A 25035-nucleotide genomic window follows, 5' to 3' on the forward strand; every position below is an offset into this window, starting at 1 on the left:
TTATGGTTTCACTTCCAACTTCTTTAGCATTTTTTGGACCTGAAACAAAAAAAAACTCAGGATTATGCTAAACATGTGAGAGAGTCATGAATCTTCAATGAAGAAAGCCGAATAAATATTTGAAGTGTAGATAGACGCAAGAAGGGTGTGCGTCATTACTAACGAAAACTTATCGCCGCGCACGACCTCAGAGTCCTCGAATTCAAATTTCGCGAAGGGTTTTGTTTACGTAAATAAGGAGCATTGTGGAACTCATAAGTAGGCTCACGACTATAAAGAAAAGTCACGAAGACAGCTTTACACTGTAATTACAATGGCCACATGTTACATTCTAATGTTCCGAAATAAAGAAGAAACCATTCGAATATTCGAATAAGTAACCGACATTCGAACCGATTTCAAGGGACTTTCCAGGACCGATAATCATTTGTTCAAGAGACTTTCCAGAATCGATGATCATTTGCACCGAAAAAGAAACCAAAGGATAACTGTCAGCCCAGGTATTTTTTTTATGAGACTTCTTGATATGTAAGCTGTAACTATAGTATTCAGTGTGAAGAGAAAGAATGAAATCGATTCGCAAAAGTATACGAAAATCGTGATATGATCTTAACTATTCACAAAACGATGTTATAGTGCTCTAGTCTTCAGTGGATCGCATTGAATATAGTGAATAGAACATTCGAGAACAATATGGACAATTAGGAGCACAAAAACATGTATTCCTCAGCTCTCCTCCATAATTACTGCGAAGCAAATAAAGAAATGCGCATAGTGATTGAATGTTAGAGATTTGCCCTCCAATCAGGTGAAGTGAGTCAGCGTGGTAGCAGAACCTACGCAAATTACTATTTATTCGGTCAATTTCACCCCAACACTCCTGTCACCTAAGCACTTAAAGTTCGATATTTCCTTCGTTATATTAAAAAAAAACGGTTGTGCAATCCGATATCAAACGAAGAGTTGTGGGCAGAGATTTCATTTTCAAAATATTAATTTTTGCATGTGCATTAGCTTCTCACGAGAACTTCGGTAACTTCGGGAGAAACATACCTCGTGTAGCTTCTGCATATGTCGAATGAAGTGCTCCCCAACACGTCGTGCTACCTTGGTATCTGCGATGCAGATCATATCCTGTAATTTTTTCAAACAACTAGAACAGTTCTAAAAATAGCAAACCGCACTAATCTCTCTAAACCTACCTTGTCCACATAGAAGTCAATGTCAGTGTTTGGTTCATCGTCGTCATTTGGTGTTGTCAATGAGTCTTTGCCGAGCTCATTCACTACCATCTGACAGAAAAAGGTGTTGTATATCATAACCACAGAATAGGTGCTGAAGAAAAGTCTTAAAACTGAAGAATCCTCAGATAAAACATAACCTTATAAGTTAGCAGTTTTCCAAGGAATGAATCGTAGCTCGCGTCATCAACGTCCATAAAAGATGCTAATTTCTTGGTTGGCAATGACGTGTACAACTTCAAATAACCACGTAAAACCGGCAGGGCCATCTGAGCCTCAACTCCTTCTAAAAAGGCTTGCGACTGCCGCAAAAGTGGTTCCTGAAATGTTTAATGAGAGAAGGAAAATGTCTCCAGAAATGACGTTGCACTAATACGAACCTTCGAAAGATTTGATCCCTCATATACGACTGTGGTAGGCGAAAGGAATTTAGGACAACTGAAACACTAAGAATTAGAAAAAATAAAACAATAGCAAAATTAACAACAAATAATAACAAAAATTAGAAAAAGCACGACAACGCAAGGGTTAGATGATCAGGGAATTTATAGAGAAAAACTAGCCATAACAAAAGAAAAAAAAATTCTCGGAGAATCAAAAGAGAGCCATCGAAATCTACTATCCCTCACTTCGAACATTTGCACAAAATTCCCACAAATTATGCAATTTCTAGCACCTTAATATGGTGAGAGACAACAGGATGATCACTGTTTTGTGTCAGACTGAGCAAGGATCGAGTGACTCGATGATTTTTGTCGATGAACATGTCAATAATTAGTATAAAGAAAATTTGGAGAATGTTGACGAGGAGGAAGGGGGTAGTATTTTTAGCTTACATGTCACAGATCCTCTAAAACTAATGCTTAGGTCTTATGGTCCCAACTGATTTAGTTATTTACTTATGGAAATGAGGGCGCCACTGAGTAACCCCTCCCTCTCCCAACTACATTTTACCCGTAAATTTAGAGCACTAGAGCTGGTACTAATACCAGACATTAGACTACAGAGTGAGATTTGAACGCTTAAGATAAGACAAGAAAACGTACAAAAACTTTTAAAGTATTGACCTGAATTAACTACTACCTATCACCGCTATTTCTACAATCTTCTCCAAAAGTCTCATTATTTTTATTACTATTGGATTTCATTTTTTATAAACGGTTCTGTTCAAATTTTTTAGAAAATGAGAACACAAACCCCATTTGGAAAGCAAGTCTAAACTCGTCCAAGTCCCCATTCGTCATCCGTGACATACGATCACCACAGCGCTCGGCTAATTGGGATGCAATGGCTTCATCAATTCGTTGTGGTTGTATCGCCAAGCAGATCGCTAACAGGTGAAAGAGCTGCTCGTAGGTCTTTCCTATCTAAAAACTGTATATCAGAATATTCTCCCAGTAACTTACGAAAACTATCGTGAAACACCCACAACATCATATTGGAAATTCTTTTTCTGTTGTTGAGTTTGAATTGCCTTCGTCCTTTGGATAAACATCAGGCAATTTACGAACATCTTCGTTGCTTCTCCATAGTTTCGCATCATCATGTGGGAGAATCCAACAAAATAGTGCAAGGTGACAAGGCATGATGGGACGGTATTGTAGAGCCCCTCAAAAAGAAGAAACTCAGATATGAGAAGATTCTCAACACCATCACGTTTTTAGATATAGTCTAATATACAAAAAATGGAAACCACGAACAACCAAGCTGCAGGAGGAAATTGAAACATTACACTATTTTAAAACCCTCTCCCTGAATTTTTTTCCTTTGAGCACCGGAGAGAATTACGCGCAGTACTCGGTAAAAGCAAAAAAAAACGTTGAACTGATGAATCCAAAAAAAAAATGAGACTTACTGAATGATGACTGACTAAATGAGAATGCCTTACTTTTGCATCAAGTTCAACGTTTGCGACCGTTTTCAAGGCTTGGTGATAGTCTCCAAGGAGTACATGTGTCCTCAGCAATCCAATCAAAGAAAAGTAGCCCAGTTTGAAGTAAAGTGCCGACTGTCCGAATTCGTCGGCCACTTCATCAGGGTTTTCTGTAAAAATCCATCACTAATGTAAATTCTAGAGGTAGTCACAAGGAATTGGGTGCGTACTCCGTGCTTTGATAGCTGCTAATTGCTCGTTGATTTGCGATTTTGACAACAATGAGTACAATATATTCAACACCGGATATATGTTCCATGCCTAAAATTATGTAATTGGTTAAATTATAAAACACACCAACCACAATAAACTCACATTCTGCGCCTCTTCAATGCTTATCAGCTCATCAACTTCGTCGACGCTTCGTTTGCCAGGGTTTGCTTTGTAAAGGCAGAAGGCTTGGAACTTAAAAGACGGATGGAAGGATTCCATTGCAAATTTCATTTTTAAAAGGATGACCAATGAAACACGTACTTGGTACACAAACTCATCAATAATATCCCATAGCCAAACATTTGGAAGAGCTAGTGACACTGGTTCTTTGCTTGAAAGAATCTCCGAGAACAGATCCTACAGAAATCTCGAAAGTGTAACATATATATATATATATATATATATCCATGCTGTTGAAAGTATATCTCACCTGATAGTTCATAAATGATTCAAAACGATGTGACAGAGATGGACCACGCTGATTACGAGCGTAAACTTGGCGGTAATAAAGCTCCTTGTACAGAATTATGAATAAGCGGTTTTCTGAATTAATATAAATCCTCTACAGATATGAAAAAAGAAACCGAACTACACATTTTTGATCCCTATAAAGATATAAAGATCAAGCCTAAAAAGTAATAAAACTGTTCCACTGTAAGAAAAATTCTCCGGGAATTGCAATGTAAGAGTATAAGAAGAGACAATTTATAAAAGTGATAGGACAAAAAATGCCTTGAACCAGAGTTCAAGGAGCCATTTTAAAACAGAAAGTCGCTAATTGGAAAAAAAAAACTGTTTCCTAAAAGAGACAGTAGCTTCTCCGGAACACTGGTACGATGCCATCTCCAGCTTTGTTCCAGTTCTCTTCGAAAAAAGTCTTAGATTTCAATATACGTTCGTTTTAAAAAGAGGCATTCAAAGGAATTTTCGCGTTCACGAGTTTTGCTAACAAGTAGGGCACTTGCAAGCATCACAAAAAAGCAGGACTTACCGCTGCCAACTATGCTTTCAACAGTTTGTTCATCCGGCCACATGCGCTCACGGTAAAATCTGAAATGGAGGAAAACTTAGTACTGAGAACAATTGAAGATAATGCAATGCAATCATCAACCTTTCAGTTAAGTCGGGAAAATGTTGCTCATACAGATTATGGATTTCAGCAACGTCCTTCTTTTCGATCATTTGTGCAAAATAATCCAAGTAGTCAGCAACTTCCGTCGGTATACCATCTTCGTCCACTGAAAGTTTCTCTTTTTTCATGAGAATTTGAGAGAAAGTCGCATTACATAATACAATAAAACGTTAAACCACAACTAGGAGTACGCTAAATTTCTGGGAAATACAGTGGCTATGTGCTTAGGTTGTGCGTGAACATTACCAGCCCATAAAAAATAGCGTTCGATGAAGATTTCAAGCACTCCATGCAAAATTTTACTACATATAACACAAAACAACGAACCTACACGTCTTCGTTCTCGTTCATATGCCAAATCTCTTTCCGGATCACCAGTGTGCGACTCGAACTTTACCACACGTGCAGCGTCCATACTGACTGAAAGAGAAACCCGTAATAATAAGACGGAAGAATGTGAACTAAACACACGAAAATGGAATGATATAAGGGAAGTAGATATATATCCGTAGGGAAGCTTCTCAACAAGCAGCAAGCAAGTAGTGATAGCCTCACAAAAGCCGAACTCGAAGTGTCATCAACGAATCATGATATTAGAAAGCAATAGATACATAGAGAAGTATGCTCTATATGGATAAATTAACAAAGCATCAAAGTTAATGAAATTTAATATGAAAATAAAGAAAAACAGAAATGAAAACCGCGAGAAATTCCCTGCTCTATTCTCAAAAGACCACCCACGTCGCAACGCGGCCTCTGATTGTAGCATTTAATCTGACAGACTCAAGATTTCAGTTGCGTACGTCGCTTTCATAGGTAGAGGTGTTAGCTGCGATGGTAGTTTCCGTTGCTTGAGAATAGGCAATGGACTTCGGAAAAGGCAATATTTTCTTCCAGAAAACGAGAGATGATGGAGCAAAGTACGTTTTGTAAGGAACCAAATCAATTTTTTCCCCAAGGTCGGTAACCACCTGGATCTCGATTTAAAGGCATCACTCCACGAATCTGGGGTGGTACGGATTTCAGGTGGAGTATTCGTATACGGCATAGAAGATTATGGAGAAGTGGGTGATTACGTGCATTTCTTGCAAATTGGCGTAAAAAAACGGCCCGGGAGATGCTGCGTGTGCACACGGTTGGCGCGCTCCAATCGAACTCGTTGTTGAAAATAGCGCACCGGGACGCTCGAAGCCGTATCTTCCGGCCCGTTTTTTACGGCATTTAGGAAGAAATGGACGGAATCATCCTTCTCTCCATAATCTACGACCCCGTATTATCATAACCCACCTGAAACCCGCACCGGCCCAGATTCGTGGGGTGATGCCCTTAATACAGTGTGTGGAATGACGAAATAATCTACGCTCCTCCAATGGTGAACCTTATTCGTTTAGTGCTTTGGTGATGATCCGCAGTCCAGTTGTATCATATCATTAAGTCAAAAATTTAGTGGGATATTGAAAAGCGAAACCAGCTATATCATGTACCCGGGGGAAATTATTCCTCTGTAGTCCACCTTCCTCTTGGGCCGAGAATTAAATCGACTTCTCTGCTACTCGATAAAATCAAGAGCTTAGGTCAGGTCGGAATTGAAGTTACGCACAATCCTTTTTTTTCTTTCTGTCGGTCGGTAATTCGCCTTCTCTAATTCATTCTCTTCCCCACAATCAACGACCCCGTATAGACACTACCCGCCTGAAATACGTACCATCCCAGATTCGTGGGGTGATGCCTTTAACTACCAATTCGAAATTCTTTGAATTGAGAATTTAAATTGGAAACTACGAACTTAACCCAGCAGTAGCATAGGAGTTCGGTTCGGCTCACCAGCCCAAGTCAGCCTTACCACGCATTACTTGAAAAGTTGTATTCTGTTATAAACTATAGTTGGGTCGAAACGACATATAGCACGGACAGTTGCGTAAGTGGCGCGGTGGAGAGTAGCGGTCGGGATCGTGTAAGGACCTTCGCTACCGCCATCCATCTCTGCAGTTCGCCATGGTCCCACCTCTACGCTCCACCGTACCGCTTCGAGCGCAGCTGCTTACGGAACTGTCCGTGCTTCATGTCGTTTTGACCCGACTATAAAGTGGATTCGGTGGAACAGTCTCGGGAAAAGCATGATGGTGCGGAAAAAGGTTGGGAAGGATTAGGGAATATTCGAGAAGTACCAGGTTCAACTCCTAATTGTTTGTAAGTCGCGGGATAACGTTGATCACATCGTAGTACAAGGATTAAAATGTTGCCATGTTCGTAAGCACGGAGTAAACGTCTGAGAATGTCGTTCGAAAAGAAATCGTGTTGTGAGAATCAAGTGAAAGACTTCTTGGAAATTTCCGAAACAAATCAAAAATCCTTCAGATGTATTTTTTCAAATTATAGAGTTCTTCTACTCTGATGCTACTGAACATAAGGTGTGAAATCCACTTCAAACGCAAAGCGTTCTAGTGGACATTGACTACCGTTCACCAGCCACGTACGGTATACCCCAAAATCACGTTATATTTCCACTCCTGCACTAAAAGTTCATGCTTCTTCATCCCCTCTCTGGTAGTTGTTATCAAATTCAATTCTGATATTTTGTTAGCTGTCAATGTTCTGTGTTGCTTTCTTTATAAATGTACTCCGAACACATTTCATGAATAAATTTTGCTGTCGCTTTGTTCCCCGTTGTGTATGAACAAAATTCCTCTGCGTTCTTCCTCGTGTTTTCACATAATTCACATTAATAGCTATAATAAATATGCGGTATCGATCGGAATGACATCAATTCATCACCTTTTGCCACCGTCCCACCTCAAATTTATTCTACTACCATTCTGAACGTCCGGCAAACACCGGACATCAGACTTCTTATGCTGCACGCTTCGTCCATCTGATCAGTAGAAATTAAATTTAGTGGCATTTTCCCTAGAATTGAATCTGTTTTTTTTTCCGCGACGCTTCCTTCGTCTTTTTTATTTCAAGAATCTAAGCATTCCTGAAATGATGATGAATTTAGGTAATGATTTCATGATTCTCTTCCCAAATGCGTCAGTACTAAATTTGCAGAATATTCAAACTTGATTTTACACCTACATATATTGCTTTTCTACCGTAATAATTTGGAAACATAATTCGGAATATGAATTATTCTCCTCGCTCTCCTCATTAATTTGCGCAGAATGATGTGCTAACATGAAATCGCATAAACGTTATCGCCATACCAATAAAGGTTAGGTTCTACGTCTGTTATGTAAGATATGTAACCTGTAAGCTACTATTTAATAAGCCTTTTGCATGCGTGTTTCCATTTTCTGAAGAAAAGTGAAGAAAAGTTATCACGAACCTGATGAGGCAAACGTGCCGTGAGAATTGGCATGCGGTGGAGTACATAGGGATGAAACGCAACACAGCAGCTTTTACAGCCATAAAATGATTCGCAACATTTCGCTTACTTCTTAACAAATTCACTTGGAGTTATTATGCGGCATATTTGCTGTACATCGATTTGTCAGTTCGACGCTCTGGGAGCGTCTAAGCAATTCTGCCGTATTCAGGCTCCAGCGCACCAATTCGACGCCCTGGAACCCATATCACCCCATTTTATAGCTTTCTGGCGCCGTTGCACCATTTCGCAGCCGTGAGACCCGTTAAACCCCACTCCGTAGCCTTGTGGTGTCCACCGCAATTCGACGCTGTTGGACACAGCTCACTACTTTTTGAAATTTTATGGCTGACTCACACATGTGAGAGTAAGCCAGTTATCACATAGCATTTTCTTTGATTTTGCGGTTACTACCTCCATTTGTCGGGAGTTTTTCGGGTTCAAGCTGGAAGAGAGCACCTGGTCGAAAACGGAAGTTCTGGACTGAGACAGTGAAGAGGACACGAGGACAGTCGGCGTGCGTAGACAGTTTAGGCGAGACGGAGAATGTTTCGCAGGTATGGAATAGCCACGAATGGATTGATTCTGTGGTAACTCTCGCAGAAGATCGAGTAAATTGGCCAGAGCTATGTTCAAGGACGGCACACCTCTGCGAAGATGCGCGTAATCGCGTCAGGCGATGACATCAGTCCGAGTCCATCAGATTGAGTCAAGTAAATCAATCTGGATTTGGATGTGACACTTAAAAACTCATATGCTACCTATGAAACTGTAGAACTATCCACTTCTTTAACCCCATTATTGATGACTTTAATGGCATCTGATTACTAAGAAATATACAATCACTTGCAGACTAAGCTTTGAAAATGAGGTTTCGGAAAACATTTATTCTGATTCTAGAAATTGGCACTCATTCATGCGATAACGACAACGCAACAGATTAGTTGTTACTTCTACCTTATCGCTGACTTCTGGGACCGCAACTATCATGACTGCCGTAGTATTGAAATTTTTCCAGCAGAGTCCATGTTCTCTAATCTTTAAACCCAAGAATCGTCCACATTCAAATCACATACACTGCGCCTCCAAGGTTATTAGGGGCAATCTTTTATTTCGCTAACAATCACAATGAGGTCTTATTTTCTATCACCTGTCAACACCCGTTGTTCGTCAATTTGCTCGCGACAGACGCAGGTAAAACCTCAATTTTCCAAATCGCGTGCAAAGGTTACCTTCTACCTAATTTTCCAGAGAAATGACTTCAAATCTCGCAAATGAATCAAAAATCATTCTATTTTTCCTCAAACTACTTTGTAAAGATTTCTTACACTTGGGTCCTGCGTGCCTTTGTGATAACACCCAGTATCCAGTCGGTCACGGCTCTGCTCCAACGATTGTCGTTGAAACTCACAAGTATTCGACCCACTCAATTTTATTTTCCTTGTTATATGCGACAACATCTATATTCCTGGATCGTTGACATAGGACTGAAGTTCAAATTCCCTGTTTCACTTGCGTGAAACGAAGCGAGATGCTCTTAGCATTTCGATTGAGCGTACTATGATGTTACGAAATAGCAGGGTTTCTGAAGCATTCATCACATTCTTCATTACATTCTCGATGCTCTTCTATGCTCACCAAGCTTCTCCTTTCCTCCTGCCCTCCTTGAGGGTAAGGTTCTTAATCATGGTACTTTCCTGATTTATGAGTTTTGAAACGTTGTGCGCGGTGGTGTGCGGAACCCCTTTCAAATCCCTCGTTACTTCTATGATCGTCCTTCATCTAATGTTCTTTCAAAGTTCTTTACGGTAACTCTTTTCAACAGCGCGTAGATAACAGAAAATAAGCAGATTGGGCGATAGTTACCGCTTTCTTCTTATACAACATCACGATTTTGTCTTCCATTGCTTAAGAACCTTACATCCCGACACGTAACAGATGAAGAGTCTTGCTACTTTGTTAATAAGGACTAGCGGTAGGCGCTTCAGATGTTAAGACTTGACCTTTTCGAGACTGGATGAAGTACGATTTTCTATCGGCACGACTACATGTCGGATTTCGGAAGGGAGGACCTCTGGGATGATATGTACATTTTTGGGGCATTGAACTGCCAAGTGGGAGTGGCTGTCTAATAGATTGGAGAAGAGTTCGTTAGTACCTTTCTCCATTACCTTCCTCGATCTCAATGTTGTAATTCTTAAATCTGGGATCTAGAGGGCGCTCCTTTTTGTTTTACGGTGGCCGAGGCCCCGACGGGCGTAGCGAATGCTCTTTTCCGCCTTTGTTGCTTCAGCCAATATTTGTGCCTACAGCTCCTGCAGCTCTCTTGATGTATTAGTTCGAACAGAGTTTCCGGAGACAGGCGTCTCTTGGCAGTTTTAGAACTCTGTGCCTTTCTCATACAGTCGTGAAGATTTTCTTCGAGCCGATCATATTCGTCGCCCACGTTGTTCATTGAGACATCCTTCAAAAAGCTGGACGGTGAAGCTATGAGATCACAGTCGATAATGGTTTTTGGACTTTGCTTTGCGAATTTTGCAGATTTTTCCCCTTTCAGTGTGAAGTAAAATCTTCGTCAAAGTAGACGATGGTCCGATCCTTTATAGATTTCGGGTACCACGGCCGCACCAGTCAGCCAAAACTTTCTACTGACGATGATCTGGCCAATTTCATTACGGTATTCTAAAATGAGTGACTGCCACGTCTAGCGAAGAGAGGAGGGTTTCTGAAATTAAAAAATTATAAAATATAAAATAAATAATAAATAAAAGTAAATAAATAAAATAATAATATATAAAAGATAAATTCTCCTTGCTCACTCCATTGTAGGTCGTGGGTCGTGATGTGAAGTTTTTCGGTCGTTCTTTTAGGGCCAATTCTATAGTTGAAATCCACAACAAAGACCTTGTATTAAGGTGTTCGGAAAGCATCTGCCGAAATACGGCAAAAATTCAAAACAACACAACTTTTTAACAACATTTTATTATTTGACGAAATAATCTCCATCAACATCGACAACCTTCTGCCAACGTCTCACAAGATCACGGATTCCTTTGGCGTAGAACTCCGGCGACTTGGAGGCGAAGTAAGCGCGAAGGTCGTTTTTGAGGTGGTCACGATCATCGTAGCGCTTCTCTTCCAGGTGATGCTGAAGCGATCGGAAGAGGTGGTAGTCGCTCGGGGCCAGGTCTGGTCTATTCGGTGGGCGCACAACTTCCCATCCGATGCTCCAGAATTTTCTGGGAAGTCTTCTTCGCGATGTGAGGGTGCGCGTTATCGTCCAGCAGGCGAACGTTGTCGAGCTTCGGGTGCTTATTGCGGATCTTGCCGGCCAGTCTTTGCAGTTGAGCGCAGTAGACAACGGCAGTAACTGTCGTGTTGTCCGGCAGTAGTTCGAAACGGTAGATACCATGAACTCCCCATCAGACGCTCAGCACGACCCTCTTCTCATGGATTTCACCTTTCACAAAAGGATCCGGCATTTCATCGCCAGCGCACCAGGCACGTTTGTGGGTGTGGTTGACGTAGAGGACCCATTTTTCATCTCCAGTGACAATGGTGTCCAGCCAGTCGAATCTGCGGTTTCTGGAAGGCAGCTGAGTGCAGATGTCCAGGCGTCTTTGGCGGTTGCCGTCGCTCTATGCATGTGGGAGCCATTGACCGAGTTTTTTTCACCATTCCGAGAGATCACAGTCCATTGCTCACGGTGGACAGTGAACAGCCAAGACTGGCAGCAAATTACCGCACACCTTCATATGGATGCTGCTCCGCCAGATTCTTCAGTTCGTCGAACGATATTGCAGTCAATCGACCAGAGCGAGGCTCATCTTCGAGTTTCTTGTTTCCGGCTTTGAAGCGCTGGAACCAGGCGCGAACAGACCGCTCAGAAGGGGCCGAATACTTGACTTAAGTTTTGATGGGCTTCAGCAGCGAGGTGGCCAGATTCGAACTCGTAAAGGAGTACGTGTCGAATATGAGTGGAATGTTCGGCCATTATAGGATGAAATAGGCAAGGAAGAGGGAGCCAGATATGTTATGTGTATACAAGTGGTAGTGTCCTTATTTAATATATTTAAAACGGGAACTTCCAGAACATCTCAAAAAATCTGCGCTACTGCGAAATTTTCGGCAGATACTTTCCGAGCACCTTAATAGAAGGTATCGTCTTCTCTGTAGGTCTTCTCTATCACATATAGAAGACATCGGCTTCGACTTCAAAGTAACGTGATGTTGGTGTGTAAGGAATGAAGATAGTCAAACCTGATGTTATCAGTTCGATGACTTCGTACTTAATGTTTCTGGCTAGCATCATCAGATCTTCAATGACCGCATCTTATGCAATTGTACGCGCATTGTATACACAGATCATCATTTTAGTCATATTTTCCGTTTCGGCAGCCCAGATGACTCTTGCAACTCCGTCCTTCCTAGTTGCTGGTCTTCAACCCCACGTATTTTGCGGCAGGACGTCGTATCCTCTCGGAGTGGACAGGAGAAGCATATTTATTGGAGGCGTCTCCAAATCCATCTTCCATCCACTTCCATCTTTTTGTTGCGGAAAATGTTTGCACTGACGTCACTGCGGTAGTGTCACTGTCACTCATTGTACCTGAGATGCTAATAATTTTTGAGGATTGCAAGTGATCTATTGCCTGAAGGATACTGGTAGTCGTCAAGAATTGAATTCAGATATCTGTATATTTGTATTCAGATATCTAGCAAGAATCCAGTAATCCCTGTAATGTTCTCATTGTTTGATTTCAATCTATCTCATTCTCTAATCATACAGGCCAAACTGAAGCCACTACCATCATGGTTCTCACCTTAATGCTTTGCCTGGGGTAGGGAGGTTCTGTCTCCTCCTCGCCTTCTACACAAATGTTCATTGATGGTTCTGCACTTATATTCGGCGAAAATGTGTTATACCATGTTTCCGTGCGTTCTCGATGTAGGTGTGCACTGTTCTTTCTCTACTGTATGCGGAAATCTCTCCGAAACTCTTCTATTTGTTTTTTTTCAGTTTTTCCTTTGTTGTTTTGTAATAGTGCATAAATAAACATACGTAATCTCAAAGAAGTCCTTTTGCGCAAGTCTGAGCGTTTGTTTTGATTTCGCCTCTAACACCATAGTTCGCAAGGATTTAGTTTTCCGCACTTTTTAAAACGAGTAACTGCGAACGATTTTCATCCTTCAATACCGTAGTGCGAAGAGAACCATTGTTCCAGTTCAGAATTTCCTCATTACTGCACGTCATCTCCTCAAAGATTTCGCTCTGCAGGAACTGCATTGCTGTCTTACTTTTTGTGTAGCTGGGTCCACATTGTTAGCCTCATCCTAGGTACTACCTTAGTATTTCTCCATAACTACGATTATGACAAACGCCAATCATGCGCAAAAATAATTGAGTGCCTGTAAACTGAGTTTTTGGAGGCGTTTTAGGAGCAAAACCAACTAAGAAGATAAGGACTTGTCGAGAATATATAATCCTATCCACGCACTACTGGACGAGAAAAAAGTCAAAAACATAAGAAGCAAAAATAAAAGGGGTTTGGGGAGTTTTCCGCGTACCCTTACGAGAAGAAATTTGCGCACCGTTACTGAGGACGCTTCGAGTCATGTCGCAGCATCATCATCTACAGCTCAAACCATAGATTTGTTATGTTACTTTTGTTTCAACACATTTCCCTAGTTACTGTATGCACAAATAATATAATCGGCTCAAAACGGCTCGTGGCTGCCGTGTTGAAGTTAGGAGTTGTGTCGGGATGGATCACCAGCTCTATCTCCTCTCATTTTTGCAAGCCGGGTCGCTCGCAACCGCCACTTCAACCGCGCAACTTGAGCGCAGCCGCTTCCGCTTACGTGGTTTTGGCCCGGCTGCGCGCTCCTCACGCGCAGTGTTTCATGAACTTGCTGCTTGGATATGCTCAAGAAATTGGAGAATTTCCGTATATAAAAGATCGAATGATGGAGAAAATAGATGACCCCTTGTGTGGAGTACCCTTAGACCTGTAAGATTCTAAATCTGGTGCTCGAGAGTAGAGATGTGAAGTGAAGCTAAGGAAATAATCCTAACATTTTACACCTCAAAACGCCCAGTAATTCCTTGCGCCTGCGATCACGATTGGCTAGTATTTGTTGAGATAGCCACCATTGCTCAAATCTCTTGTGGTTGTTTCGCTTTAAAATCATCACCCCACGAATCTGGAGAGGTACGGATTTCCGGTGGAGTATTCGTGTTCGGGATCTTAGATTACTGAGAGGAGGGTGATTTCGTACATTTCTTCCTAACTGCCGTAGAAAACGGCTTCGAGCGTTCCGGCGCACTTTTTTCCACAAGGAGTTCGATTGGAGCGCCCCAACCTTGTGCACGCGCGCATCTTCCGGGCCGTTTTTTTTGCGACAATTAGGAAGAAATGGAAGAAATCACACCCCTCTCCATAATCTACTATCCCGTGTATAAATACTCCACACCACCTCAGCCACCTATGCTGCCTTTAAATTTCCGCCACAAATGAGGGGAACTTCATCGTTTCCTCGTCTTTTTATTTTCCGATAGGTTGGATGTGGTACTGGAAAAACCAGTGTGTAATACCTCTACCAGCTGAGGAACTGCATTTGTTTATATATTATCATAAGTTTCGATGCAAAAAAAAACTTTTAGAAACTAAAGGAGTTAGCCTGTAACGACTTTTCAGTTGATATGGTGTATAATGCTTTAATGATTAATTAATGCAGTTTTGATTTGAAGTAGGAAACGTTAGTGCATTCAAAAGGAATTGATCAAAGTCTAGTAGCCTCTCAACGATAGACTTGTCTTCACCACTCTAAGTGTATCCTACAGTTTGAGAAAGAAACTCCTTAGCTTCCTTTGCTCAAAAATTCGAAGCATAGTTTTTTTTTATTTGTTTTGAATCCCAACCACAATTGCATTATGACTTCTAGAAAACAAATCTCAGTAAGTCTCATTTTTAGTATGGACACCCCATAGGAAGGTCAGTCGCCTCTGTGGATCTCCACTTCGTTATGCTACACATACAAGCTTGTTGATACTTTTTTCACGATGTTCCAACTAATAACGACGCTAAGCTAGCGAAATACTCTGGTTTGAGTTTGAAATTCCTTTCCAGCTTTCATTTGATGTGGAAACGATAGAGTGAGCAGAATTTTGTTTAAATTTACACATCCCATGGCCACATCACATTCGTTTTGTGTCTGATTTAAGCGCACACAAAAATGTATAATAATCGCCTTTCATTCTGATGTGTCTGTACACACATCACATCAAGGACGAGACGAAGAATCGATAGTTATGATGTTGTTTCTGAACAAGATTCGCCTCATTTCAATATATATGAGGCACATCTAAAAGATAGTTGCAAGTATGATTTTAAGAGAAATTGGATTTGTGTATCGTATAAATTTCAAACGCGGGGAATTTAAATACAACAAAAACCTTACAATGGACTCAGCCTAGTCCAAACAGGAGAGAATACAGAATGAGGTTTTCAATGTGAGTGCATCCGAAGACATAGCGTCAACGAAACCCAGGACACATCTTGTTCGAATCTGGTGTGTAGATCGTTAGAAATATGCACCATCCGCTTATGCATCTGTACTATCTGAAGTGCTAGCCATACCCAAAATCAGACAACATATTCATGCTCAGCTGGGAGAGTCAAAGGTGAAAACCGTTTTCACCTTTTCCTGCTCGCAATGACCACCAGACTTTGCTGTGTGGGCAAAAATGAAATAGTACCTTGAACACAAAAAGATTAACGTTCCTGCAAAAAAACACTTCCAAGGATTGTCAGTCGTTTCCTAGTACTAAAAAATCTGTGCAAGTTTATCGTTTTATGCAACCATCTAAAGGCAGCGCACCAGGACTTTTTAAATGGTGCGGAATCCACAACGAAACCTAGAGTTTGTGTAATAAATCGTTGGCTATCGCGGTTCCGCCAAACTTCTCCTAATTGTCGTGAGAAACTGCGTGAAAGACACCGTTTTTGCGATTTCAGTTGCTCACAGTTGCCACCGTTGCTCACGCGCCGCGTCCATGGGCGAGCGACCGATGATCAATGATGTCTCTTCACCAGCCTATTCAAGTGGAGCCAATAAATATGCGGCTGAAGGGACCGGAACATGCACATAGAAGTGTGGACTCTGATACGCTTCCACTGGGGTTCCACACCACGTCAAAATCGTGATACGCTGCCTTTAAATAAACGGTGCAAATAAGCTGGTGATTTAGGTTAGTGAACCTACTTGAAGCCAAGAAGCAAACCAAATCCGCAATATGTTAGCAAAAATCAACTGTAGAGATGTACAAATATTTGCCTGGTTCCGTGCACAAATTTCACTGGGCGGAGCAACTTAGACACGGATGCAGCAATTACTTTGGGTGGAAGTACCGTATTGATGATATCGATTGTCCTGATCCATTGATCATGTCATGCGTTTTCTTTTGAGAAAATGAAATGAAGATCGATAAAGTCGTTATATTCATAGAGAGCTACTTCCTCTTGAAGGAAAGCGATCAAATATTTCCGGATTTTCAGCTGTGAACAAATCTCTCTTTCAAAAAAGATGTATTACCTTCCTCTAATATCACCATTTTTATTTTCTACTTGAACATTTTTTTAAATTTGTTTCAGAACTCCGGAAATTAGATGACGCGGAGCGACTATTCGTTCGAGATGTCAACAAATAACAAATCGAAACATACAATAAATAATGATCAAATTAAGAAAGCATTCGATTTTAACCAACTCGGGCAAGAAAATCCAAAAATATTACAATCAATGAATACAAGTATTTCTGGAATTGGCACAACAATAAAAAGCGAAGCTGGAAAGAAAATTGGCACACATGTGAGTTGACATTGCTTATTCCACTATTTTCAATGCGCCCGATTATGTCATTTCTCTGGATAAAGGACGAACCAAAGAGCGAACGCAGTTCCCATGGAGAAGAAAGTACGGTGGAAGTCTTTTTTCAGGTTAGATAAATATCTTGTACTCCCAAATTTATTCCGACTAATCCTGATACTATACTTGGAACGGTACCTGAACAGTAGCAACTCAGGATACTCTAACTAGGGGCCAGATGGCAACAGTATAACTTGGATAAAGACCTGAAACTACAGAAACAGAAGTATTTTCACAGACACATAAAAACCGTCTCATCAACCATACTCACCTTTTGTGCTCTCAGAAAACATTACTTATTTTCGACCCAAGTCCTCTTCTGCACATTTGAGTCTATCTGCATTCAGTTAACCACAAACAACTCTACAGCGAATCTCAGATCCTCACTCACTGACATGATACTTATAGACCAGTTTGCAGTTATGGTGAGGGCCCCACAATCCATTCATTACTTTCCTTCTCCCAAAATGTTCGTAGTTTAGTTCAGCTGAGCTCTCAGCTGTCCCATCACCATTCAAACTCATTAGCCCATCTTTTTGGCGGCCTTCCTCGAAGAAGCTCAACATTTCGTGGAATGTGCTCTAACATTCCTTAAGTCCACTCATCGTCGACTCTTTACAATATGACCAATCTATCTATACTTTGTGTTTGATTTTTGGGAATTTTTCTTATGTCCAGCCCGCGTGTATCGGCTAGGTTTCGGGTACGCTGGACAAACTTCCGGAGACATTCCTCAAACGCTCTGTTGATGGCCACATCTTGGGCGCGGTAGCTGCGTCTGCCGAAGTGTTGGTAAGTCACTACGCCTCTACGTTCCCTGATAGATTCGAAGGCTGTCCACGCTGCTCTCATCCTTCTAATCAGTTCTTCCTTTGAGTCGTTCTCCGTATTGATTGACGGTTCGAAGACAACGTACGATGAGGTCTCTACCATTTGAGAGCCTTCAAGTTTATTTTTTTTCCTTCGCGGCAAACGTTCTTAAGGAGCTGTATCTCACTTTTTGTTGATACGAGGTCCTATCCTTTTTTCTTCTCTGTTTTATTCTTTCAGCATCGTCTCTGCTTCAGTGGTATTTTTTCGAAAAGAGAACGATGTCATCCGCGAAACAAAGGTTTAAACGGAACCTTCTATTAACCATTCACCTTTTAGTTTGTAGTGCACGGCTTTGATGTATCTAGCATAGGTCCATATTCCTTCGACGAGGAGGTTATCGTCAGCGTTTGGGTCTTCCTTGATGTACTCTTCTTTGAAGAACCTCTTCTCTACGATTGACGGGTGTATCCCCATTTAACCTGCCGCTCCAAGAATGACATCATTGCCGGCACAAGCACATACCTGGAGTTACATCCGATGAACTAATAACCCCATTACTGAAGAATATCAGTGCAGTGTTCAGTCCCGTGGGCAGTTCGCTTAGCAAGCAGAGAGGATAATTGATTGCACGTGTCCGCGTTCTCTGCAAAATCATGCAAGAATGTACCTAAGAAGTTGCTCGGCACCTGAAAGAGTAGCGCTTGAGATTTCGTCCCAGCGATGAGGAGAATAGCATTCACATTATTCAAATCAAAGCCAAACCGCTCACCAGCTAGATTCCTGAAATGTGTTCTGCGCTAATACCACCGCTACACTACACTGACTACATGGCTGTGACAACCCAAGTACAAGAGATGAGCGAATTTGGGAACGCACGATTGCATAAACTTTATCCATGTGAGATCACTCTATACTTCAATGGCATCACTACAGACAATAATGTCAAATTTTATCTAAGGTTTCTACTTAAGACAATGATCCCATTCATCATTGCGGGACTAGGATCCATCTGTGCTGGGTTGCTTTTGAACAGGGTGCAGAAAACGCATTTGGTGTGCGAGGTGAGATTCAAAGTAACTCTGGAGAGACATCCCAGTTATATTGATAAGAGTTCAGGTACCTCAATTTATCGCGATGTGTCCACCACTGCAGGGTATGAAAGGAAATCTCGACATGACGTTCACTTCTAGGCTAAGCACAGAGGTTTCGCTTTCCGTAAATTCATAAGTAATGTGTAACTCATCAAGGATGGTACATCAAGGGCGGTATGCCACAAAATTGACGATGGTGAGATAACTCCACGAAAGGATAGGGTTAAGTGTGCACTACGCTCAATTCCACTTCATTGTTGTGAGGAACGGTGTGGGAAACTGTCTTATCGAATCCGCCCACGGGGCACCTAGTGATACTTCTCGTGTGCTTGCGCTCCTACTCGGAACACGTTATTAGGTTCCTGGCAGGGAAATTCGGTCAACAAGGCTGGTTCCCACGCCGTTTTCTAAGACGGTAAAAGCGAATTGAGTGTAATGGCGCTCATACTTGTGATCTACTGTTCTGATCCTACCTTTTCATGGAGTAATTCCAACTTTGTCAGTTTGTTGGTATGACAAAGATAACCAAGAGGCTTGTTAGCATTAAAGGGAAATCCTATTCGTAACCAGAAATTGTAACCGCAATCGTAGTGGAAAGAAAAATGTGAGTTCCTCAACTTATTAACTTCAATTGCTTAGGCACATCAGGGACGCCTTGAAAGAAGCTCTAGGCTTGTGAAACATATTTTGATGAACATGGCATTAATACAGGTGGCCACAAATGCTAATTCGATTGATCCGCTGATGAAAATTACGAATTTTCAGGCCCAGGCAGTTGGTATAAGCCTTTTTGCTGCCTTGATAACATTTGCTCTTAACGCTCTAGAAACAGACGCACATGAAGAAATACCAGTGAAAAACTTCTTATTCCTCGGTTCAAACGCTCTTTTCGCTATGTCTGCTGCCTGCCTGATATCGTCAACGGGTAAGGAAGGCGTGAGTTCATCTCATACTCACCAAAACAACTACTTCAAGCACGACACAGCAAAGTTTCGGTGCATAACAGTTCCACTTCTTTGAGATATCCTTTTAAGTGTAGCCTTTTACCTGCTTGGACGCTATAGGGCTCGACTACATTTCAGATTATTTAGAATAAAAAACTCTTAATTTTTCATTTTTCAAGCGTTGGTTTTTCTTGTTGTGCTCACCTATACGTTCTCAATCAATCCGGACAATGTTGCCACCCCTCTCGCATCTAGTTTTGGTGATCTACTAACTATTGGAGCAATGGTGGGTTCTTTCGAATCCATGTTCCCCATCTAATCTTAGTCATCCTAGTGATTTTCGGCGAATTGTGCTAGCACGTGCCTTCGGAAGAAATCTGCGCAAACCATTTGAAGGCAGCATACCACAATTCTGGCGGAAATTCGGGAGAAGAGCGTGGTATACTGCCTTCAAACATATTTACACGATACATGGTAATGCTTCAAAAAAAAAGCCAAAGCATTAGAGCGACAAAAAGAACATTGAGCGAGGTGGCATGTGTGTCATAATTGGTTTTGTATTCCTCAACTGTTGGGAGATATCATGAAAAACTCTACGTTCAGATAGGTGTGGCTACACAGTATCATCCACTCGCATCCATTTCGATCGTTATTCCTATATCAGTTATATGCTGCTTTATTGTTATGGTGCCATTTTGGTTATACGTTGCACGTGAGTCTTGTCGGATAGTCGGATCAAAACGACGTGAATCACGGTGCATTTGCGTTCGCGCTTGAAACGGCGCGGTGGAGGAAGCATCTGGAACCGAGGTGAGACCATCGCAAACTGCAGCGACGGATGGTCCAAGCAAGGGTTCCAGTACGCTCCTAACCGCTACGCTCCAACGCACCGCCTCGAGAGAAGCCGCGTACGTAATTGCACCGTGCTTCACGTCGTTTTGACCCTACTATATTTACGTTTTATGTGGCGGGTATGGGAGCCAACGGATCAGACTAGTTTCAAGCGGAATTTAGTTTGAACTAGAACAACGATCATATAGAAGACTCTATCTTCCGCAAAGCATCACGAACATTCGTCAAGAAACGGGAAATTTTAAGAGGGATCAATTAGAGATTTTAAGAGGAAGAGTTTAGATAGATATAATCTAGTTTCTGTTTTGTTTTGAGAAAGAACGAAAGAAGATGCGAAAGAGGTTTGCAACTAAACAAGACTCCATCGCGGAAACTGCCTGTAGCAATCAAATAACTCCCTCAAAAGTTGCAATTTTATCGTGTCGTCACAGAGATTCTTACTAACCGCTTGATATTTCGACGAACTGCTCTTTACTCTCAAGTGACTTGTGCGGATCACGAAATCCGCTAGGTTTCATCTTTCTATACACAGAAAAAAAACGATATCGTCGGGTCAAAACAACAACAGGCACGATGAGTTGCACAAACGGCTGCGCTTGAAGCAGTGCGGTAGGGTGTGGAGAGTTACGATCAAGCTGGAACCATGCTGGCACCTATCATCGCTGGAGTTCGCAATGGCCTGACCTCGATTCCAACCGCTATCTCTACCGCTTCGCTTGGAGCGACGCATCGTTCATGTCGTTTTGTCCGATTATAGATCCAGTAGCTGAAGAAATTTACATGATGACGCATAGATGTAGAAAGACGAGAGTAATTTAATCGAGAATAAGATTTGTTTTAGCTAGCATACGTAAATGAAGTGTAGAAAAGAAGATGAAAACCTAACGAAAACAAAAAAAAGAGGCTTCGAAGAGTCGTGCTCGATAAAGCGGGCCAGTGTGCGTTTTCAACGAGGACGTAGGACCAACATAACATGATTCACTCGACAGCAATTCATTTGTTACTGTAACTTAAGTAAAATGTTGTTTTGTGGCTGATCTATAAGGAGGGGACCCGACATGGAATTTATTTGGGTTTTTTTTGTAATCACATCTCCATTAAAAAAAAAACTTAGCGCTTCCAGGTAATATACGCACTAGAACAATCTTCACAAAATCGTCTCTGTATTTCTTATCAGCTCCATTCCCAATAGTCTAGTTTAATCCGAATACTTCAGACCACGATGAGCACGCTTGGGTGGCAGCACGTCAGCAAGGACCCACCTTCTTCTTAGCTGCCATTTTGTCAAGGTGGGTTGAAAAGAACTTGTATGATCCTTCAAAAAGATTCTTCCACCTATTACGACAGTTGTTTCATGACTTAATCCAACATGACACTGTGACCACAGGGCTCGCCTAGGGTACAATCGTCGAACTCATTCAGTGGGTCTGACATGACGATTGCGGATATAATCCAATCAAAACGACATGAAGACTGGTACAATTGCGTAAGCGGCTATGCTCGATGCGGTGCAGTGAAGCGTAGCGAATAGGATCGAGGGGACCCTTTCCAGCGCCATTCAGCGCCGCAATTCGGTCCCACCTCATTTCCAACCGCAAGCTCCTCCGCGCGGCTTTGAGCGCACTCGCTTACGCAGTTGAACATTCATGTCATTTTGATTCTGCTATGTAATAGGATGACTAGAACATTCCGAATGGAAGCTCTTATTTCATTTTATCTATGGGTTTCTTCGTAATCACCACTAATCTACAATATAATAATCATCATCATTATCGATGAGATTCTCCCATCTTCCAACTTTTCGATGTCTATCATCCAGAGTTCTAGAAATATCCAAAAAATGTGGGAAAAATCCAAGTTTGATGAAGGGTATCAACATTTTTCCTCGCAGCAAGCGCTTCAGAGATTGGAAGAATTGTTGATTAGACGACATGATGTCTCGTTTTATTGTTCAGAACAATAAAACGAGACATCATGTCGTCTAATCAACAATTCTTTCAGAATACAAAGAGTTCAGAAAGATTTAGCGGAGATCTATTTTTCTCTCCTTTTTTTCATTCTTTTTGCAGCTTATACATGCTCTAACACTTTAAGACCACTTTCGGAAAGTGATCATGTTCATATTCGGTAGACTTCATTTTTGATTTATTTGCGGAAGTTTCAATGCTTCTGTTCGCTCTTTTTCCACTTCCGATACACAGTATACACCAATACCAGAGCTGATAAATGCCTTCTTAAAGGTAATCGTTTTGGTTATGGTTCCATCTTGCGAAACAGTAGTAATGAGCTTATCACGGTTATTAAATTTAACCCATTAGAAAATTTGTTATCATGAAACTTTGAGATTTTGAGGATGATGTACTTGTAGTGCTGTACTTTCAGTGGAGCAGGAATCATTCAAGCTTTCGCTCTAAAGAGTTTCCCCGAGCTCACTGTGTATCAGCCTTTGATAACTGGTAATGTTTCTCCTCAATGTCATATCAATTCTTCTAAATTTGTGGAAATGTTTAATTCTATAAACGGTTATATAATCTCTATAAAGAAAGCAACAAAAAAGTTGCAGAGGAAGTCTCGTAGTGTTAAATTTTGGCAGAAATGAATTAAAGTCAAAATTATTTCGTTATGGGCTGCTACAAGCGAGTGTAGCGCAGTAGGTAAGAGGACCCTCTGTCTACACGACCGATCGGAGGTTCGAATCCGCCCTAGTGCTCACTAAGCCTTTCATCCCTCCAGGGTCGATAAATTGGTACCAGACTTGTCTGAGAGGGCAAAAACACTGACTTGATACATCGGCTGGCCCCGCAATTCGTTGTATAGAGCAGTTACACGTTCGTAAACCTCGAGCGATTCCGAATTGAAGTGAACGTGGTGGCGCATAAGAAGCGGATTGATTAACGCCAGACACTTTATCCTCTATCCTTTATGGCCTGTTATCTGATCCAACAAATTAGCTCTTAAATCTTAGCTCTTAAGAAATTCTACAGAACATCTACTAACTTTCGCAACTCTGGAAATACTACTAAGAACCATTGCAGTAGTATGGAATATCATGCGTTCCGCACCAACCAAGGGGTATCCACCCCTTCACAGGTTGAAAGCCTCTATAATATCACATTGATAGCGTTGTCCTGCAGAGAGAGAGAGAGAAAGAAAGAACAAAACAAGGACAGAGAGAGAGAGATTGCTTCGATTCTCCACGATTAAAAAAAAGTGATCAAAACGATCTGACTTATGACAGTGAGCAATGTAACGTAAGCGATTGCGTTTGATGTTTGCGTGAGAACTTCGCGCAATCTGCCCTTGGGCTGGAAGCTAAGCATTTGCTGCGTTTCGCAGATACGGTCATATACATCTGCGGAGAGTTGAAAGACGCGGCTCCCGGCAGAGTTCACAACGGTGCGGGCAGCGCGATCTGGCGACTCTGCGGTTTGGTGATTACTGAACGCTCAGTTATGATCTTTGACCCAACTATACAGAGACGATTCCGAGCAACTGTCAATTTTCATATCTTTCATGTTCCTTTTAGACTGATGTACATACATCTAAATCGTTATACATCTTATCAAAGAACCTCTCCATTTAACAAGCACCGCTGAAGCCTTGCACTGCAGGGGTTGCTGGTAACCGTGCCGGTTTACAGTCTGCCAGAATTTCCTCATATATCAATACGTATCAGGGAGTGGAGAAACTGACACCTCGGTTCGATCCATGGGATTACTACACAAGCCCAGGTAAATTTTCAGCATATAGAGCCATGTGTTTTTGAAGGAAAAAAACATGCTTAGCGGCATACACAAGATGACCATCCAGAGAACTATGACAATCTTAAATGTAAACGAGATCACTATTAGTACAGTAAATACACAATTTTTTTAAAGCATGGTGATCTGAGAACGGAAAATGTTGTGTTGCCACCTCTTTTTCACCTTTCTAATTACATCCATATCTACTAATTTCAGATCCCGAGAGTAGAACCGCTCTGCTCATACTGCTTACTTCACCACCTTATCACCTTCTTTTCGTCTTTGTATCCCATACAATTGCCTTCCTCGCCTTCGAACCTTTAAAACTAAGCTTTGTATTCATTGCTGGATACATGTGTACTGTTCTTATCCAGGTGGTACAATGTTTCTAGCTGTAATTAAACAATAAACCTGTAGGATAGTCCACAATCATTCGTATTCAGATCTTCTTCTTAGTATATATCTCCCAAATTATCGTCTACTCCTTGCATCGTTTTGGAGTTGATCCTGACATGCACGCAATACCAATGGTAACTTCTATTGGTGATCTGGTTGGCACGAGTTTACTTTTCGCTCTGTTCTACGTGATGAGCTTCGGCGATGAGTGAGTATCAATTAAATAATTTACAATTAACAACCGTAATTTCATTCGAAATAAAACTTCGCGTTCCTCACAGATAAGCTTATTTTTGTTCAGTTTTGTGCTCAAGTCAAGTACGATGTCTGAGGAGCCTTCTAATGCAACCACAATATGCTCGTACGAATGAAGCCGTTCGAAACAT

The 25035-nt window shown here is 41.5% G+C and overlaps 4 protein-coding genes across 5 annotated transcripts; 2 read left to right on the forward strand and 2 right to left on the reverse strand.

Moving 5' to 3' along the window:
* On the reverse strand, nt 1–4934 carry RB195_019917 (uncharacterized protein; the record flags this gene model as incomplete). Its single annotated transcript, XM_064187984.1, has 15 exons — nt 1–39; nt 1054–1134; nt 1203–1292; nt 1382–1561; nt 1622–1679; nt 2439–2608; nt 2671–2850; nt 3130–3284; nt 3345–3435; nt 3490–3579; nt 3649–3744; nt 3818–3930; nt 4379–4437; nt 4499–4625; nt 4847–4934. The coding sequence occupies 15 exons, from the start codon at nt 4932–4934 to the stop codon at nt 1–3; spliced, it is 1617 nt and encodes a 538-aa protein (XP_064043865.1).
* A 5932-nt stretch (nt 4935–10866) lies between these two features.
* Nucleotides 10867–11295, reverse strand: RB195_019918 (uncharacterized protein; the record flags this gene model as incomplete). The annotated part of the gene is made up of 1 exon (XM_064187985.1): nt 10867–11295. The coding sequence occupies one exon, from the start codon at nt 11293–11295 to the stop codon at nt 10867–10869; it is 429 nt and encodes a 142-aa protein (XP_064043866.1).
* Nucleotides 11296–11332: 37 nt separating this feature from the next.
* Nucleotides 11333–16556, forward strand: RB195_019919 (uncharacterized protein; the record flags this gene model as incomplete). The annotated part of the gene is made up of 3 exons (XM_064187986.1): nt 11333–11665; nt 14859–14878; nt 16538–16556. 3 exons carry the CDS (start codon nt 11333–11335, stop codon nt 16554–16556), a joined length of 372 nt encoding a protein of 123 aa, XP_064043867.1.
* RB195_019920 (uncharacterized protein) lies at nt 16553–25020 on the forward strand (the record flags this gene model as incomplete). 2 transcript variants are annotated; one of them, XM_064187987.1, is made up of 14 exons in its annotated part: nt 16553–16753; nt 16819–16881; nt 18595–18684; nt 18740–18826; nt 19354–19425; nt 19480–19639; nt 19838–19944; nt 20262–20370; nt 21727–21799; nt 22893–22966; nt 24122–24241; nt 24470–24627; nt 24697–24857; nt 24951–25020. In XM_064187987.1, the coding sequence occupies 14 exons, from the start codon at nt 16553–16555 to the stop codon at nt 25018–25020; spliced, it is 1545 nt and encodes a 514-aa protein (XP_064043868.1). The 2 variants fall into 2 exon arrangements, with proteins under 2 accessions (XP_064043868.1, XP_064043869.1); XM_064187988.1 differs by having other exon boundaries at nt 16685–16753.
* Between the last annotated feature and the right edge of the window lie 15 nt (nt 25021–25035).

The sequence above is a fragment of the Necator americanus genome, chromosome II (assembly GCF_031761385.1).
Source record: "Necator americanus strain Aroian chromosome II, whole genome shotgun sequence".
Classification (NCBI taxonomy): Eukaryota; Metazoa; Nematoda; class Chromadorea; order Rhabditida; family Ancylostomatidae; genus Necator; species Necator americanus.